We start from the raw sequence: 18,514 nt of genomic DNA, 5'->3' as shown, positions 1-18,514 counted from the left end.
GAGACACCAGGCGTGTGCACATGGAGTCCAGGCCATAGGAGGGCACAGCAAGAAGGCAACAGGCTCAAGCCAAGGAGAGGTCTCTCCAGAAACCGGTTCTGCCAGGCCTTGTCTCGGAGAACCGAGAGATCAACTTCTGCTGTTTAAGCCACCCAGGCTGCAGGATTTCATTCTGGCAGCCCTGGGGACTCATGCGCTGTGTGGGGCTGCCCGGCATGCCCCACTGTCTCCCCAAGCCTTAATGTTCCCATATGGGAAAGCGGACCGTGGCACTTCCTAGGTAAGAGGGACGGCAGCAGAAAACTCTAGCACAGGGCACTCGAAAAAGTGGTCAATAAACGCTGGTTACCGCCAATACTCTGGTACATTAGAACCCCCATCATCTCAAACCCTGTGGGGACAGAGTAAGAAGGGGAGGGAGATCCGCTCTGTGTGGCCACAAGTCTCTAAACTCCCCCACCACTGCTCCTACAAACAATACGGGGAAATCAGCCCTCCTCCGCAGGGCAGCCAGAGTCCTTGGCAAGCAGATGCCCCAGGCCTTTAGGACCCTCCTGCCTACTTCCTCCTGAACCCCTCCATCCGCAGCTCTGCTCTCCGCCTCCCTCCTGTCACCACCTACTTGTATGTCCCAGTCCAGTGGGATTGTCCCCATCTCCATTTAGCTGTCCTTTCCTCACCCTCTCCTGTCTAACTCAGTAGAATTCACCATTCCTTGGTATGACACCCGTCCACTGCATTGGGGGTCATGGGATGGGATTGTCAGTACATGTCTGAGCTGAGCTCGGGGGCTGCAGACACCTTCTGCCTCCTCCAGCCCTAGCAGAGGACCCAGGGCATGTCACACAAGGACCAGAGCACAGTTGTTACTAGTTGATCAAATCTGGTAAGAAATTAATTCCAGAAATAAGTATCTTATTGATTCATCAACACAAAAACAAGTTCTGGCAACATTAACTTTGAGAATCTTTCCTCTACTTGTAGGATAGTTTGTATTTCTGAGTTCATGGGGAATTGGATTTCACTACCACTGCTCAACTTTTAAAGAAAATAAGCACTATTTTGCTGAAACAAATCACTTAAGACATTTATCGCGGTGAAATGGGAGGCAGGCAGGGAGGCAGGGAAGTGCTGGGTAGAGAAGCGCAGGCTACCTGGTGAGAGCTCCACCCCGGGCCTGTGCCCACAGACCTAGGTAAGGACAGGCACTCCAGTTCTTGCGCCCAAACACTGCATTTTCCGAGACCACCCTGGCCTGCCATGCCCCCCCATCCCGTGCCTATAAAAATCCTAAGACCCTAGTGGGCACACACACACACGCGGCTGGGCATCGAGAGCAGCACACCGGCAGAAGAATACACCAGCAGACTCTGGAAGGCCACCAATGGCAGAATGATGTGGATGACGTGGAATTCAGCTGGGGGCAGTGGGAGGAGAGTCTGGCCACTCAGTGGCTGGACTCCAGGGCAAGACTACCTTCCCACTCCATCCCCTTTCTGGCTCCCATCCATCTGCTGAGAGCTACTGCCACCACTCAGTAAAACCTTGCACTCATTCTCCAAGCCACTGTGTGATCCAATTCTTCCAGAACACTAAGGAAAGAATCCTGAGATACAGAAACCCTCTGTCTTTGCAATAAGGCAGAGGGACTAATTGAGCTGACAATCACAGGCCGCCTGTGGACAGCCAAGCCGAAAAGCACACTGTAACACACGCCCACTGGGGCTTCAGGAGCTGTAAACGCCCAGCCCAAGCCCATGCTGTGGGGTCAGAGCCTACGCTCCCCACAAGCCGCCTGTCTGCCTGTCCCTCTAGGGGTCTGAGCTGTGGGGCACCGAAGAAGTGAGCCCCACCGCATCACACGCCCTGCGAGGCGGATAAAGGAACTTTTCCTGTTTCACCAGCTCCTGGAGAACGGATCCACAGAGGACACACTGAGTCTTAAAAGTAACTTCTGTTCTCAGAAGTGCCATTCTGCTGGCATGGCAGTTGGTAGTGTATGAAGCACCTTGGCCTACACTACTTCCCATCACCCTCATGCAGCCCTCACGACCAAGGGAAGTATTCTTTTCCACTGCTTTGCAGATTTGTGTATAAATGATGGGTTTTGTGTTTTGGCTAAAGTAATTCCAATAAACATTCTGTGCATCTTGTGAGGAACATATTGTCACCCACCAACGTTGCCAAAAGGGCGGGGATGTAGGGGAGGGTGTGCCCGATATACTCACAGACAAATGACTGTCATTTCACGTGTAGGCCTCCAGATATTCTGGACTCTTCTGGCAATGACAATATGAGATTTGAGGAGTCAAAGTAAAAGCACTGATACACCTGCCTGGCCACTAAATTAATCATCGTAACTGGGCCGGGTCTGTTGTGAACCAGGCTGAATATAAGACTCTCAGGGAGTTGTTCACCCAAGTGAGGTCAATTAGCTTGCAGGGCACGGCAAGTTCACCCAGTAAATTATCTGCTTCTGGGGAGCACAACGGGCCCCGATGCCCAGGCAGAGCTGATTTGCCACGTGGGTGGGCGTCGTACGCTCGGCGAGCCTCTTGCTCACCTTGTTTCCTCAGTGGTCGGGCTTAATGAACGTGAGCCGTCCTCCTGTAAACCTCTGCCTACGCGGAGAGGCCGCAGGCCTGCGAGCTCCTCTCTCCACGGCCCTGAAGGAAGGGCGCTGCCATTCCTCTCCATCTCCTCCGACCTCTATCAAGTTTCCTCGTGGCCTGCACATTTGTTTCCTCCATGAAAGCAGCACGCGACGGCGAGGCAGTCAACCAACTCGCTGTGACCAGTGTCAAAGTTTCAGGAGCTGTTAACGCGGGCGTCATTAGGCTGCTTTCATTCTGCCCACGCCACACAATACACCCCTCGTGTTGATCCCAGGTACCAGACAACACAGGTCGGTGGCCTGCGGCAGGCTGGACGCGGGGATTAACTCCAGAGGTTCCTTTCACTTAATTGACAATTGCCTCTTTCTACTCAACTGAGAATCAAAAACACGCACGGCTTCAAAACAGTTCACAGGCCTGATGGCGGGTGCGGCGGGCTTGCCCCGGGCAGGCCGGCTCTTCCTCTGACAGCTTGGGAAGGCTTTTCCCGCGGCTTCAGATGGTTGCTGGAAAATGACTGCTCTCACAGCTGACTCCCTGGAGGTGGCCATGACATCAGGGTTCAAGGTCAAAATGAAGACTTAGCAAAAAAAGTTTTGAGGAATGTTGTTTCTTTGGTGTCTCCACCAAGCATCACAAAAGGGAGCCTGCCGGATGGAGGGTCCCCCTTAGCGCCCTGCAGCCCCGAGAACTGAGAAACAGCACCTTGGCGGGCATCGCAGAGGAAGGACCAGAGTGGGTGGCCTGCAAGAAAAGGACCCCCAGCACGTGACCACCGCAGCCATCAGGGCTGTGGCCTCCCGACGCACACCTCTCTGCCTACCTTTCTTTGAGGCAAGCAGAGACCTGGTTCTCTCAAAACATCCAGTTGATCAAATAAACACAAAACTTCCGAAAGTCGCAGGCAGTGTTCTTCCCGTGAATCTCTAAGGGCTCTCTGGGAGTCCTGCTAGCACTTAAATCCTTAAACACAAAACCGCGAGGGCGAGACACCCTGGCCAAAGCTGAGCCAGGCCAGGGGAGGCCCCTCTGAGAGGTCTGCATGACAGGGAGGGGTCGTCCCCATGGCCTGAGGCACAGAGCATGCCCCACACACTTTCTGTATTTCTCATTCCTGACTAACCCTAGGGATGCCAATCCTCTGACAGTCCAACCACAAACCAGGGACGGGGATAATGGCTACATACAGTTGGCCTGTCTGAAGCAGCAAGAAAAGACCCCCAAATGGAAGCATGATAAGGCAAAGATGGTATCTTCCATTCTGTTTCATTCTGAAACCTCATGAGACAACACACAGTCTCAAAAGACGTCATGAGGAGGTTCCGTGTGTCCCCACTAAATAAAAATAATACGTTTTCAATTGTGTAAGTATGACAAAATAAACTGAGCATGATTTTCAAAGAATTCAAATCCTTCTAGTGTACGCTACCAAGTACAAGGCAAGTCTTGAACGGTTTCTGCAGCCTGGACATCGGGGCAGGAGGGGATGGCCAGGTTCTCTGGCCAGGGCTCTGCGAAGGGCAGGGAGGAGGCCAAGGCGTACGGCTGTGTATCTGTACTCAAATATAGAGATTAAAAAATGCTAAAGAGAAAGAAAGAAAGGAGAGCACACAGCTGCCGTCCCCCAAACAGACCTCCCATCTGCCACCCACGATTTGCATGTCACCTTCTCCGGGCTCATTTGTACTTCATTAACTGCCATTGACTTAACAAGATTTATGCAAATGGCACCATAGGAGCTCCCTAACTCCCACTGCAATCAAGTGATTATGTATGTACAACTCTCCACAGCAATGAAAAATTAATACGTGACAAGCCCACTCGCCGCTGAGCCGGGCCTCTGGCTTTTATTTTTCTTGCTTTGCTTTTTAATTTTTACTCCAATAGACCTTATCTTCTTAGTTTAAAAAAAAAAAAAAAAAAAGAAACCGAACTCTCTGAACCAATCTCTTCCAAGACCCCAGAAGGGACACAAAAGAAGAAGTAGACCCAGGTCCACAAGAAGTGAAGTTATAGTCCAGAAAATAAGTTATATTCTTGATGGGGAATCTGTAATCGGGAGAAAGAAGAGATGATGTCATTGACCATCATGATTCGGCGAACTCCCACTGAGGTCGGGGGAGCCTTGGTGCTCACGGTGAACGAGATATCACATGGAAGTGAAAGGGGGTTAACATAAGCCACTGCAACATGTACAATCTGTAAACTCAGAGGTTAGGTTGCAAAGAGTGTTGAAGGCTGCCTTGCCTGGGTCCTAAACCATCCGTTACAAGACTCCTGTTGGGGGAAAGAAGAGTCTGCAATAGCAACTCCACGCAGGTTGCTGAGGTTCTAAAACGATTCCTCTGCCATTAGGCAAAGGTCCATCAGCTGGTGTGTGAGGCTTTGATCAGGCAGACCTGAGTCTTCCGCATGGGCTGAGCACTAAGACACAGTTCTCTGCAGCTGGTGACAAGAGGAGAGAACACGTTTGCGGCAAACACGGTAAGGAGGGGAATGGAAAGATGCCTCCCACCCAGAGAACGGCTGAGCACGGCTGTGTTATCCCTGGAGAAACATGTTGCTGCAGGCAGTCTCAGAAGTTTCTTTCTACAGTCATAAGATACTTTTGTCTCAGGTTGTGGTTCACTTATTTAATTTAAAACATGTAACGTTGCTTCCTAAGCTTTCTGAAGGCTTTTCATCGATGGGCAGTGGAAAGAGCACGGGCATAGGGGCAGAGAGACCTGGTCCGCATCCTTGCACCTACTTCCTGGCTGCCTGGTATAGGGTCCTCCCCATCTCTGTGTTTCAAATAAGGACAACACAGCTACCGCAACTGTGGCAATGTCGAGGATTAAATAGGATCCCGAATGAACAGCACTTACATAATAAGCACTCATTTAATTGTTCATTTATTCAACAAATAATTAGGTAGAGTTTCTAGAATATGGCCATCAGGCTCCATCCCCTGCAATCCTCTCATTTCATTTCCACACTGAAGTCATCACACCAGGAGGGTCAGGAATTCGAGGCTACCTGGAGTGATCTATGTTCCTTTAGAAACAAGGGCACACACAGGGATGTGAGATAAATCGATACAACCGTCTGCAAATCCACATCAATCCACCCGATGCACAGAGAGGCTTTGACAAGGGTGCCCTGAGCATGACTAATTCAAAAATCCAGTATTGCTAACATTTAAAAATTCTCTGTGGAACCTCCACATCTAACTGCTTCAAGGGCTTCAGACACCATCCAGTTCCCCATTTTACAGATGAGGCACCTGAGGCCTGGAGAGTCAGCCACACGGGGACTCTGCTGGGCCAGGTGTGGATTTGAGGAGGGAGCTGTCTGTGGCTGCAAGAGGGGGACAATTAGGAGGGACAAGGAGCTCCCTGTGCCCAGGAGTCACCGGGAAATCAGACCATGATTTAGATTTCAACGAGATTACTTTGAACATTCACAATCGAAAGGCTTCCAAGGACTGGATAATACTCATTTTACGCTTGACGGTCAACTCCAATCTGCACACATATTGAAAAGCTAGCCCCCTCCACAGATGAGCAGGGTACAAATTGAATGAAGGTTCCAATTATTCTGGGGGCCCGCCTGGCTCGCACAGAGGGACTCCTGCCAGGCCGGTGAGCAACTCCCACCCAAATCAACCACAGACAGGCATTAAGAAAACGGTCTATTATTTGGTTTTAATATTCCCCAAAGTAAATGTCCTGGCACCAGTTTATAAAAAAGAAAATAAAATGTTAAATGATTTTTATAATTCCAGTTGAAAAAGGGATCAATGGCATAAAAATTACACACTAAAATCAGCTTACGCAGAGTTAGGTTATAAATAAATGCACCAAGAGAGAATAAACAACTATGTGCACGGACCTCTAAAGTGAAGGACCTTTTTTATAGCGAAAACACCACCCACCATAAAAGTGGGAAGTTCTGTTGTTGTGGTCTTTGAATATATGGAGGGAAGAGAACCTCTCCTAAAGGTGCCCCGGGCCAATCCCTACATGTGCAGCCCAGTAGATGAACGTGTGTCTTACACAGACGCATGAGGGCCTTGGTGACGACCTGCAGGCCTCCTTCTCTGCCTGGCAAAGGCATGCCCTGTGAGCCAGGAAGGAGAAAGCTTGATCCCGGGCCGGGTCAGTTACGCTGCGGGCAGAGCTGTGGTCTTTCAGTAGTTCCTGGGCATCTTGGGAAACTCCGTGGACTCCCTCCTCTGGTCTCACTGAAGATGTCGTGGTCCTATTTAACCCCTTCCTCTCCCACATCTTCGCGCTGACACTGCCTGGCCCGTCTCTAAGGCTGTGTTCCTATTTGCTTCAAATGCACGAAACCTACATGACCAGAATAATCCTACTCCATGTGTGGAACGACTATCCCCTTGTTAAGGGCAGCCAGTGACTACACAGTTCCCAAGGGATTAGGGACGCTGTGCAGGTACCCGCAGGAGAGAGAATAGCAAAGCAGTGCGCTGGACCAGAGGTGCACACCAGTCACAAGCCCTGTGCCTGAGAGGCGGAGCCCTTCTCCTGCCCACAGAGGCTTTTGCTCAAGAAGGATGCACTCCAAATCAATTGGCTTTCTTTAACAAACCAGAAGATGCCATTTCCAGAAGCCACGGTGTGGGGTTGAACTCTATTTTTATTCTCCTTGGAAATCGAACCACAATCTACGTCACACGTGGACTCCAGGGTTTTTTTTTTTTTTTTTCTTATTGGAGACATAAAGTGATTTAGAATCCGGTTCTGGGCTAATGAAACCCTGTTCCAGGCTAGCAACACAGGCCAAAACAAATGGTTGAATTCAAGTCCTGTTGTGTAATGAGGAAGTTTAATTAAGGCCCCACATTACAGCTGTAAATGTTCCTTTATATAATAAGGTCTAAATGAAACCGAACCTAATCAAAGTTACAATTCCTTCATTAGCAAATTACAAACAAGAGCGCACAGCTGACACACCGGCTATGATTATCACAACTAATTGCCTCGTTGTTACAAACCAGCCTGAAACAGTGTTCAGATGTCCGTCTGTGAGAGCAAATTAGGGCCACGTCGGGCTGTTCCTGTGATCACAAGGGGCTCTTGTAGGCGATCTGAGTTACCCCTGTTGCCCGGCGGCCTGCGGCCCAATCAAAGCCGTGCTACAAAGGCAGCCTTTGAAGGCTCTCAGCCTGGAAACGCACTCCATATGCAGGCGGGCAGCCCGCACTTCATTAGGTCTGTTGTCTCCGTTCCCTCTTCTCATTCTAATGATCCCATTTGAATACACACAGGAACTCTGCTAATTGATGTCAAGTGACAGACTTCTACATTCATCAACAGAGCGCAGCAGACAGACCTTGGCGCGAGCCAGCATCATTTCCGGGAAGACCTGAGGTGTGTCTCTGGCGACAGGGAAGGAAGGATGGGGACGCTGCTCACCTGTTTAATTGGGATGGCTCGGCCGCTCCCGATGCTGTCCGCACGACTCTCCAGGCCTTTCTTCTCTTTGTCTGGGTCGCTCCCTTTCCGAGACTGCAAAGCAAAAGGAAAGTTGGCATCTGGGTAAGGGCTGCGGTTCACAGACGCAGGGGCTCTGCCCCTGTTTGCAAAATTCCTGCCAATACACATTTAGAAAACACGCGTGATCTATGTGTGCGCACAGACACGTCTGACCAGCAGACCGCTCAGCAGTTCATCTCCACTGACTCATCATTTTTAAAGAGAACCGTCTAAACTTTCCCACTGACTTTTCCACCAAAAATTATCTTTTAATTCTTTTTTAAAAAGTTCAAAATTCAATTACTACAAACCAATGGGCCATAGAGGAAAGTAACGCCCAACAGAAAAACGCATTCGAAAGCTGCAGTTCACATAGCCGAGGGAAAAAGGGGCTGCTCAATGTTCATTTGGAAAATCCACTACATAAACATACATATTTAACTAATGTTTGAATGATTTTAAAATTCTATTAACTAGTCAGCTGTGCGATTTAACGGCACACCCTTGATTCGTATCAAGGTGCTGTTAACATTTTCCTTGTATTGCTTCTGGATGGGTGGAAAATGGCAAATTCAAAGTTAAGCTAATGGACAAAATCACAAAAAATAACGAAGGGAAAAGAAAACCCCTGAAAATCGCCTTTGGACAAAAGGTCAGTATTTGGGAAATAATGAACAGCTTTGTTTGACAAGGTCCTGAGTCAATTATCTCCGATGCACTGCTGACCTGCTGCGGACGACGAGTGACAGGCGCCGGGTGGGAAGGGTGGCGACCTTTAACCCAGGGAAGCCCCAGCCAAAAGCACACCTTGACTTGGGTAAAACTGAAGGAGCTCCATCGTCTCAGCCTCCTCTCTCGATGGCATGAGGAAGTGTGAGCACAATGATTTTCTGACAGATTTATTTTATTATGAGAGAAAGATCGGAGACTCGTCCTCCTTAATAACTGTGCTGACAAGTGACAACTTCACTCCATTACTTTTCAATGGGAACATTACTCACGCAATATTGAAAATGGAGAAACATTTTCATGTGCTTTTCAAATCTGAGATGATATATGAAATGAACAGACTTTGTGGTGTCCACTGCTACAATGAAAAGCTAATGGAATCCAGGTTCAAAGGGATGTGAGATGGAACAGCTGATTTAAAAAATATACATATTAAAAGGGGCAATGTCACAGGTCATAATAAAAACAAGGGCTGGTGGGACACATTTAGGATTCCAGAAGAGGCTGCTACCAAATTAAGGAGGAGGACAAGGAGAACAGTTCCTATGATGGAAACTCAGATCCAGCACTTCAAAGGGTGCTACTCTCCTGTGCAGCTGTGCTCATTAGGAAACACGCTTCGCAGACGGTGATAAGAGCTGATGTTTATTGAACACCTACTACGTGCCAAGCACTGTGCACTTGTTTGCCTTAGGATGGCGGATGCCTAGAATGAGATGACAGGGAATAAATCAAGTAACAAACACAAAGTTGCAGAAGAATATAAAACGTAAGGTTAACCCTTCGGGCTAGAAGGAAAAGAGAGATATTTATCAATTCCTTGTCAAGAGCTCATTTTTCTCTTTAATTAATTAATAATGTATAGTAAGAGCTACACAATAGCCTTAAGTTCTTTTCTCCACATCTCAATTGATGAGAAGAGCTGGCTCCTGAGGTTCCTACTTTTAAAATAAATTTCAAAGCACACAGTGATAACACTAAAAAAAAAATATTTTTTAATTAACAAAGAATATTTAGAGTACTTTGGGAATTTTACAAATTCTAAATTTCTAAATTTGGAAATCCATCTTCATTATTCTCTATTAACCAGAATAATTAACAAAACAAACATTAAAAAAATTAACATCTTCCTCAAGGCAGCACATCTGTCCCCCCAGCCACTCCATTCTCAGAACAGAATTTCAGATTCCACTTGAAATGGGGAGAAACAGCTCACTGCCCTGCTGCAAACACCTTAGAACACGAACTGTGCACGCAACTCAGCATCTGATCACACACTGAGATAAAAGAGACTGAAACTTCAGTAAGACTTCATTGCAAAAATAAAACAAAAATTTCCTGACAACTTGAACAATTGGCTGGAGACAGTCAAAACACTAAAATTTCCAGGAAAGAACAGTGGCAAGCTGTGAGGCAAAAGAGTTTGCTGTACCTCAGCCCCACAATCACTTTGTCTACATCAGGCTGTATCCATATAATTGAAATCCGACAACCAGACTAAATCAAATCCAATGGACAGAGACACCCCAGCATATACAAATTCCCAGTAAGGTTTCCTTTCTCTGCCAACTTGGGAGACTTCATCACTAATGGCACATCCTTCTGTGATGCTGGAATGGCTCCGAGGAATCATCAGACACAAGGCAGCCCTCAGCACCCACGGCGTCTGCCAGGAGTGACCCTGCCCTTCATACAGCCTGCTGCACACTGCCAGAAATGTAACAACAGCAGATCACACCCATCCCAGAAGGGTTGCAGATTTAAAGTCAACGCACAGCAAGCCACCATAGTAACTGCTTCGCCTCCAACAAACACTCAATGCAGAGGAAAGAAAGGTTAAGGTAATCCAATTATCACCTGCTTCTTTACAAAAATGTTTAACTTCCCGACGTGGTGAGAGAAGCCATGAAGGACACCCCCATCAACTAACTACCTGCCTACAGGAACAAGGGCATCATTGCCAAGAGCCCTCTGTGTCAAACAGAAACCGCTTTCCCCCTTTCAACCAGTGGCTAAGTCAACGGCTGCTAGGACACACTATGGGAGGTACCCAGGAGCTCCTCTGCAAAAACAAATAAATGCCATTCAAACAGTTCTGTTCACACTATGAATTTTGCTGCCTTATTTTTTTATGGCAAGTTTCTGAGTTGGGCAATGTATATTCACAATCTTTGCTTCCTGGGTACGCTTGGCTCTATTTAATGGTATCAGCATTATACAGTAAGCTTTTAAAAAACATCACATAAATGACATCGTTATTATAAAGCTTGAAAATGGACAAAACCATGCAATGTATAATTTCAGGACTCAAACTAGAGCAAGTTGACAGCATGGACACAGATAATATAGACCAAATTCAGGTTAATGCTGATCCCTGGGCAGACAGGCAGGAGAAATGCGTTGTGGAGGCACATGGAAGGAGCTGCAACTTTTACTTAGGATTTGCTTATTTCTTGCAGTAGCAGCACGGCAGAAAAGGGCTTGTATTTGATGAAGTGTGTGGTGAGTACACATATGCTTTTTATTTCTGTATGTCTGAAAAATTTTTCTAATAAAACATTTTAACCACATGTAAACTAGGGCTGCTAAACTAAATTAATTGCTCTAAGAACCCATATTACCAAACTAGGCATTAACTGGAGACAGTCTTTTAATGCTTTTTTCCCCAAAGAAATGAATGAAATAAAATATAACTTAGTGTTTGATCAGTTAAGTATAATTCCTACTGTAAATGTAACATATAATTTGGATTGTTACAGAGATTTTGTTCGTACTCTTTTGTAAAAAAGTGTCATTTATTTTTGTTTAAAAATTGTATATGAATATATGCAAACGAACATCTGGGAGCACAAAATGTTAGCCCAGAGCAGTACATTACAGTCTACTTTATAAAATGTATAAGAATGGTATCGGAAAAAATGATGCGAGTACTACTTAATTAACTATGGCCTCTTTATTATGTTCTAATAAATACGGTGGAGAGTGCTCCTCCAGCTGGGTGTTACAATCCCAGTCTGCACAAATTTTTATTCACTAAGATTGTCTGTATACCATGCATCTGTCCTCCGACTAGACACTTCCAAATACACACACATTTTGACAGTTTATGCCTATAATCACCAACAACTGCCAGGGCTGAAGAGTCTATCAAATTTTACATATTTAAAAACAGAAGAAAACTGGTCATGCTAAAAATTTAATTTCTTAATTGCTATGATTTCAAAATTAATTTGCCTTCTTTTTGTTCCTTGGATGACACTGACATCTAGTGGAGTTACTATTTCCAAGAACTTCAACTTAAGACTACACCACATGCATCATCACCATCATTTTGTTCAATGTCGAGCCCACTGAGGACCAACATATGGATCCCTGCCCAGAACTATCACCATCTTTTCCTTAAATGCCACAATGCAAACCTATTGTAGTGGCAGCTTCTTTTATGACTCCAAGTTCCTATTCCCACTAATGCCAACGAGGCAGCTGGATTCAATTTCTGATCTGATCTCAAATTTGTTTTCCAGGATCAAGGAGAAAGACAACAAACACTGGTCACACTTAGATCCATAGGCAGGCCACTATATTACACGACACATTAATGGTGAAATAATTAATTGTGATTTTTGGTCACTGTAACGATGAGTTTTTACTGGCTTCTGCACCTGCCCTGCCCGGCCTCTTCATGGATGCCTGTAAGTGCATCTGTGTGTCTGCAGCATGAATCTGCAGGAACAGGTCTCTCCTCCTAGGGTGCAGAGTCCCTTCTCCTTCACCCTAAATGCTTTCTCTTGAACATGCGTTGACTCTGGCAGCAAGTTTCTCCTAGACACTGAGCAAAACCAGGGCTGTGCAGAGAGATGTTAAGTCAGTATTTATTAACTGAGCTCTTATTTTGATTCTCTCTGCCTTAAAGTGTTTTCCTCCCTAAGTCACCTGGGTGGTCAGTTACCCAGTGGGATACTACTTTCTGGCACACTCCAGTTCCAGAGCTGATAAAGGGAGGGGACAGGAAGGTGCTGGCATTCTCCTCATAAATATTCTCATTTTTAAAGACACTTTGTGGTTTTTAAATTTCTCTCCTTTGAAGAGAAAGCAAAGTCAACAAGCAGAAAATGTGGCCCTCAGAAGGCATCTGAGAATGAGTGCTGTTCCCCTTCCACTCCCTTAACGAAGACACAGAAAGTGTTCTCGACCACCACGAAGACAAGCCCGCCCTTCCTCCCAAGGCACAGGCCGCCTGCCCACAGCCCACCCTCTCTCAATCCAGCTGCATCTTTGGCTACTGGCTTCTCAAGTCACTGAGTCATTGTGCAGCCTGTTCTGAGAGGAAACATTTCAATCCAAAGCCCCCCGGCCTGGGTGCAGACAGGGGCTCCAGGTGTTAGACAGAGCTGGGAAGCAGCTATTTAGGTAACTGCTGCTGTTTTCGGTGTGTCTGAAGAAACTGCCCAATAAAACATGTTATCCATGCACTAATTTAAGCATGTGAGATACTCACCTGTATGTTGCAGAAACCTAATTACCCACCTACTATAATCTATCACATATGCTTAACACTACCAGAAATCATTTAATAGCATCAATGGGAGTGAGGAAACAACGGAAGCAATGCCACCAGGTCTCTTCTGCCTCCTCCAGGAAGTCTTCCCGGAAGCCCCACTGCAGAAGTACTGTGGTTTCCAGCCCAGAGAGGTCAAGTCATTTGCCTAAGGTCAAACATCCGTCAGCAGTGGAGGCTGGGGTCTGAGCTTGGTCTGATCAGTCCTCACCCTGCTGCCCAGCAGCAGCCTCTGTGGGAGCTGATGTGGCGTAAGGCAACCAGCAAAGGCAAGGGGAGGCTGGGGAGGAGGGGGTGTGTGCAGCTGGCAACCGCCTCAGCAGTCATGAGCGTCCAATGAGAGACTACCCCAGACACGTGGCAGAGGGGCTGGGGATCTCCCAGACTTGGCAGGAACCACAACGTAATATCAAGATCGGATTTACAAAGGGGCAGCAATCTGACTCCCAGCCACCCCTCTAGAGTCCTCCTTTAACTCAATAGGAAATATTAAGCTTTGCATCTGGGTCAGCAATAATCAACCAGAAATGGAAGTCAGATGGTTTAAAGCAGGGCACCACTGACACGTGGGGCTGGATAATTCCCTGCTGTGAGGGGCTGACCTGTGCACTGTGGGATGCTTTGCAGCACCCCTGGTTGCTACTCACAACTAGGTATCTGCAGAACCTTACCTTCCCACTCCCATACTCCTGTTGTGATAGCCCAAAGTTTCTCCAGAAATTGCCACATGTCCTTGGAGAGCAAAACCACCCTGGTTGAGAAGCACTGTTTCAAAAGCATGTACTTGTAATGCATGATCCAGGGAGGAAAAGCATTCTTCTCAAGTCCAAAGGCTTCGGTCACCTGACAGCAGCCGTGCCTGGAGTTTGGGGCTCAAATGTGTAGACTCCAGATTGACTGGTAATGTCTGCTATGCACAGGGAAGGGACAGGCTGGTGGCATTTTTGCCTCCTCTGTAATTCAGGGATTCTCTGCATCTCAATCACCCAGGGAGTTTTTAAGCACTTCACATGCTGGCTGTCCACTATGGCTCTTGCCTGTAATCCCAGCACTTCAGGAGGCCAAGGCGGGAGGATGGCTTAAGCCCAGGAGTTCAAGACCACCCTAGGCAACACAGTAAAACCCATTTCTTAAAAAAAAAAAAAAAATAGCCACACAAAGTGGTGAGTGCCTGTGGTCCCAGCTACTCAGAAGGCTGAAGTGGGAGGATTTCAGGAGGTTGAGGCTGCAGTGAGCCATGATTGAGCCACTGCACTCCAGCCTGGGCAACAGAGTGAGACCCCGTCTCAAAAGGGGGGTAAAAATAAAGGAACTACACGTGCCTGAGTGCACCCAGATTGTGAATTTATAAACCTGAACCCAGAACAGCTCCTCTCTGCTTTCAACATGCTCTACAGAAAAAAACCCAAGTGGAGAGCCTCAGGGCAATGAGCCTCCAGGAAGCAGCTCCCAGCCCCCAGCCTCCACCCCGAGGGCAGCGCCAGGCACGCCAGCAGAAGAAGGGGGCCTGTGGACAGTAATAGCTTAGATATCATCTGAACGGTTAGACACACACATCTGGGAAAGTTAAGAGTTTTGTCATCTCCTTGTATCCACTGTGACATGTCTTTAGCTGGAGCCACAGGATAACAAGTGCCTTTACACACACCCCCAGCTCTTTATTTCAGACATATGAAGTACCCCCACTCTACTCAACATCCAAATCTTTGCATGATTTTCTTAGTCTTCCACAGAAATCAATGGTATTAACTTTAATATAGTTGAGATTCTACAAATACCACTGAACCGTGCGGCAACCAGGTTTGCGTTAATGGAGACGCTTCAGACTCCCATTCAAATCTCCACCCAGGGGTGACACTCACGGTGAACAGGTTGGACCGGCGCTTGGACTGCTTGCGAACGGGCGTGGGCGTGTTGGCAGTGGGAGGAACATCGATCCGAAGTTCCTTCTGGCTGGTGCTGGGAGTCGATGGAACGGAGGAGGAATAGTCGCTTAAACTCCCACCTCCATTACTTGTCTGAAATGATTAAAATCCAAGGTTTTATTAACGACACACTCACGAACGCAAGCCCTCCACTTAAGCAAGGTCATAACCAACAAGTGAGCATGAGCCCCACGGAAGGCATGCGTGAGAATGGCTGACTGGCGTCTATGGCTTTGCCAGGTGTATTAGTATCACGTCTACGAAGTCTCATCCTGGAACGTGCCAACCACCTCACTCAGTGGCATCCCCTAAGAAAAGTGACTGAAGACAAAGAAGTCTCTTTCATTTAACTTAGAAGACTTCTGAAGTTCAAATTTGATTATTCTCTCTTTCCTCTGAAAATGAAAGAGATTGGTTAAACTAAATGGATTCTATGTTTCCTTCACTGCCTTAGATCAGTAGAACCACAGCTAACATTCTGAAAGCGACACCTGGAAAATCTGCGTGTTTCTGAAAAGTATTTCAAGATTCACAGAAAAATAAACACAGCAAGTGAAGACATTCTTTTTTTATGTATTTATTTATTTTTTTGAGACAGGGTCTCACTCTGTCACCCAGGCTGGAGTGCAGTGGTGCGATCTCACTCACTGCAGCCTCAATCTTCTACTGGGCACAGGTGATCCTCCCACCTCAGCCTCCCAAGGCACAAGCCACCATGCCTGGCTAATTTTTCTATTTTTTGTAGATACAGAGGTGTGATTCTGTCATGTTGCCCAGACTGGTCTTGAACTACTGAGCTCACGTGATCCACCTGCCTTGAGCTCCCAAAGTGCTGGGATTACAGGCATCTGCCACTCAGCCCAGCCAGCATGAACATTCATGACTGTACCTGGACAGGCTCTGACAATACATGCCCTAACTTTACTGGCTTCCCAAGTGAACTGAAGGCATGACATTGAACCTTTTCGCCATGTCCTTAAAAAAAAAAAGTGCCAATAGAGTACCTGCCCAGGAAACATAATCAAAAAACAAGCACAGGCAAAAACAAAGCAGTAAGAGGTTTTTGGTTGGGTTCTTCAAAGTGACAATTATTCCGTTTGCTTCCAAGTAAATAATTTTGCAAAATGTTGTTATGGAAAGATAGCAGTTTCTATGAGACCTAAGGGAGATGATAATTATAATTGAATGCCACTACCAAATTTAAGTATAAAGCGAGATTGGCCATTAAGATTTACTCACAACTGTTCAACCTATAAGCAGACAAGGACCAAGACCAGAGAAGGGTGGTTTACATCACCAGCGAGGACCACAGCCACACACCTCCCATCACCACCCGGGCCAGCATGCCTCATAACATAGGCAGCATGAAGACAGAAAACATTAACGAATGATTCCCATAAAACTCACTTGGCCACAGTAGTTTCTGAAGAAAATGTTAAGTCAATTACATCATGCTGTTACTCATAAAGTTGGAAAAAAAAAAAAATCAACCTTGCATTGGCTGGGAACACTATTTGCACATTCTCTTTGGTTCTAAGAGTCCGACTTCTCACGTCACCTCACGTACCTGGCTGATGTGCACGGCGGACACCTGCGCAGAACAGACGGAGGAATGGCTGGGAGAATTAGGCAGCGACTTGCAGGGTCCTATGGACAGCTGCTGCTTCTTCCTTGTGGCAACAATCTTCTGGGCAACTGGGAGACACACAGACAAAAAGAAATCCATGTCAATCAATTTCCAAATTCGGGAACAGAGTAGAGATCATCAGTCTGTCATCGAAATCTGTTACTTCCTTCTTTCGCAGTAATAGCATTCCTGGTTTAGTTGGGCAAATGACAACCAGCATAAATATGACGTTTTTCCAGAGCCTCCTCCCATCCCCCCACCCCCACATCAGCTGAACATGGCCAGGTACACCAGCTCTGGCCAGCAGAATGAGAGCAGAAGGATCATAGGACAGCTTTTAAGGATCTTTCTTGAGGGCTTCCCTTTGCCCCCAAATTCTTATATGTTTTTCCTACTTGTTGCCTGAAACGCACATATGTTATGTAGCCTCAGCAGCATTGTGGAACACGAGGTGACACTGGGAACAGGAGCCACATGGGAGGGAGACAGAGCCGGTCCCCCGACTCCGGTCCTCCGCCTCCACAGAAGGCCTCAGCAGCCCTGCACAGACCACCTCAGAGGAATGTGAAGCAAAAAAATACACACCTGTCTCATTTAAGTTATTCTCATAAAATGATCTTTTTTTCCAGTTACTTGGAACAAAAATAATCCTAAATAAGGCAGGGCAATTTAACCAAACCCCCTGGAAAGACAAAAACTGGTTTTTTGGGGGTTTTTTTCCCCCTAAAGCCTAAAGAATTCCTCTTAACTCTACAAGCTATCATACAGAATTATATTCAAGGACATGTAATTACATCAAAGACCTCTTTTATTTAAATATACTACTGCACACATTGGAAGTTTATCTTAATCAATACAGATCTAAATTCAAGCAGCCATAACTTCTCTTGGCAAATAGGCTCGCTGATAAAGCATACTGGATGTAATTGGAAAGGAAGTCAACGATTAGAAAACTCTTCCTATACCAATGGGTGTCACTGCCGCAGAATAACTACAGTTTTGATTTGAATAGATGTGTGTCTTTGGGGACTAGCAGTAATTAAGTTCAACGATATTCAATCCTTGTCTTTGCCTAGATAGTTGCTATTTTCGAAGATGTCCATGGAGAAGAACATGTGATCTCCCCAGCAATAGGTTATAACATAGATGGGGCCCATATTGTGTTTGCAGATAATTTCTTTTCCAAATGAATACAATTTTAATAAGAAACTGGTTTGTCCACAGCCTATAGGTTTCATGTAAATGAATGATGGTATAAATATGATTAAGTGAAAATGCAATATATAAAAAATGGCTCACAGAGATGAAGAAGCAGCTTCATTAGTTACATCCCACCTCCAATAGGCCTCTTATCATCCTGAAAGGATGATATCAATTAATTTATCTTCCGGTAGTGTATTGATCATAACCTTCATCAGCTAATCATGTTTAAATTACAGAGGAATATCGTGGCACTCTGTCATTTCAGAACCATTGGCATATTGATCTGGGGTCTTTGAAGACATTTACTAGAATATTTTAAAAGTCATTACGTGAACTCAAAAATAAAATCTAAGACTTCAACAGATGCAAAATGTGTT

At 46.2% G+C, this 18,514-nt stretch overlaps 1 protein-coding gene across 9 annotated transcripts in view; it reads right to left on the bottom strand.

Moving 5' to 3' along the window:
• Nucleotides 1-18,514, bottom strand: part of AGAP1 (ArfGAP with GTPase domain, ankyrin repeat and PH domain 1) — a 642,723-nt gene that overhangs the window by 323,222 nt on the left and 300,987 nt on the right. For all 9 annotated transcript variants that reach the window (XM_007966740.3, XM_007966741.3, XM_007966743.3 and 6 more), the window contains exons 7-9: nt 16,875-17,002; nt 15,245-15,400; nt 8,036-8,128 (exon numbers count right to left, since the gene is read on the bottom strand). In XM_007966740.3, the coding sequence (XP_007964931.1) occupies nt 8,036-8,128; nt 15,245-15,400; nt 16,875-17,002 (377 nt within the window). The remainder of the gene's footprint in view (nt 1-8,035; nt 8,129-15,244; nt 15,401-16,874; nt 17,003-18,514) is intronic.

This window comes from Chlorocebus sabaeus, chromosome 10 (assembly GCF_047675955.1).
Source record: "Chlorocebus sabaeus isolate Y175 chromosome 10, mChlSab1.0.hap1, whole genome shotgun sequence".
In the NCBI taxonomy this organism is placed as follows: domain Eukaryota; kingdom Metazoa; phylum Chordata; class Mammalia; order Primates; family Cercopithecidae; genus Chlorocebus; species Chlorocebus sabaeus.
This window is presented reverse-complemented; position numbering and strand designations above follow the sequence as displayed.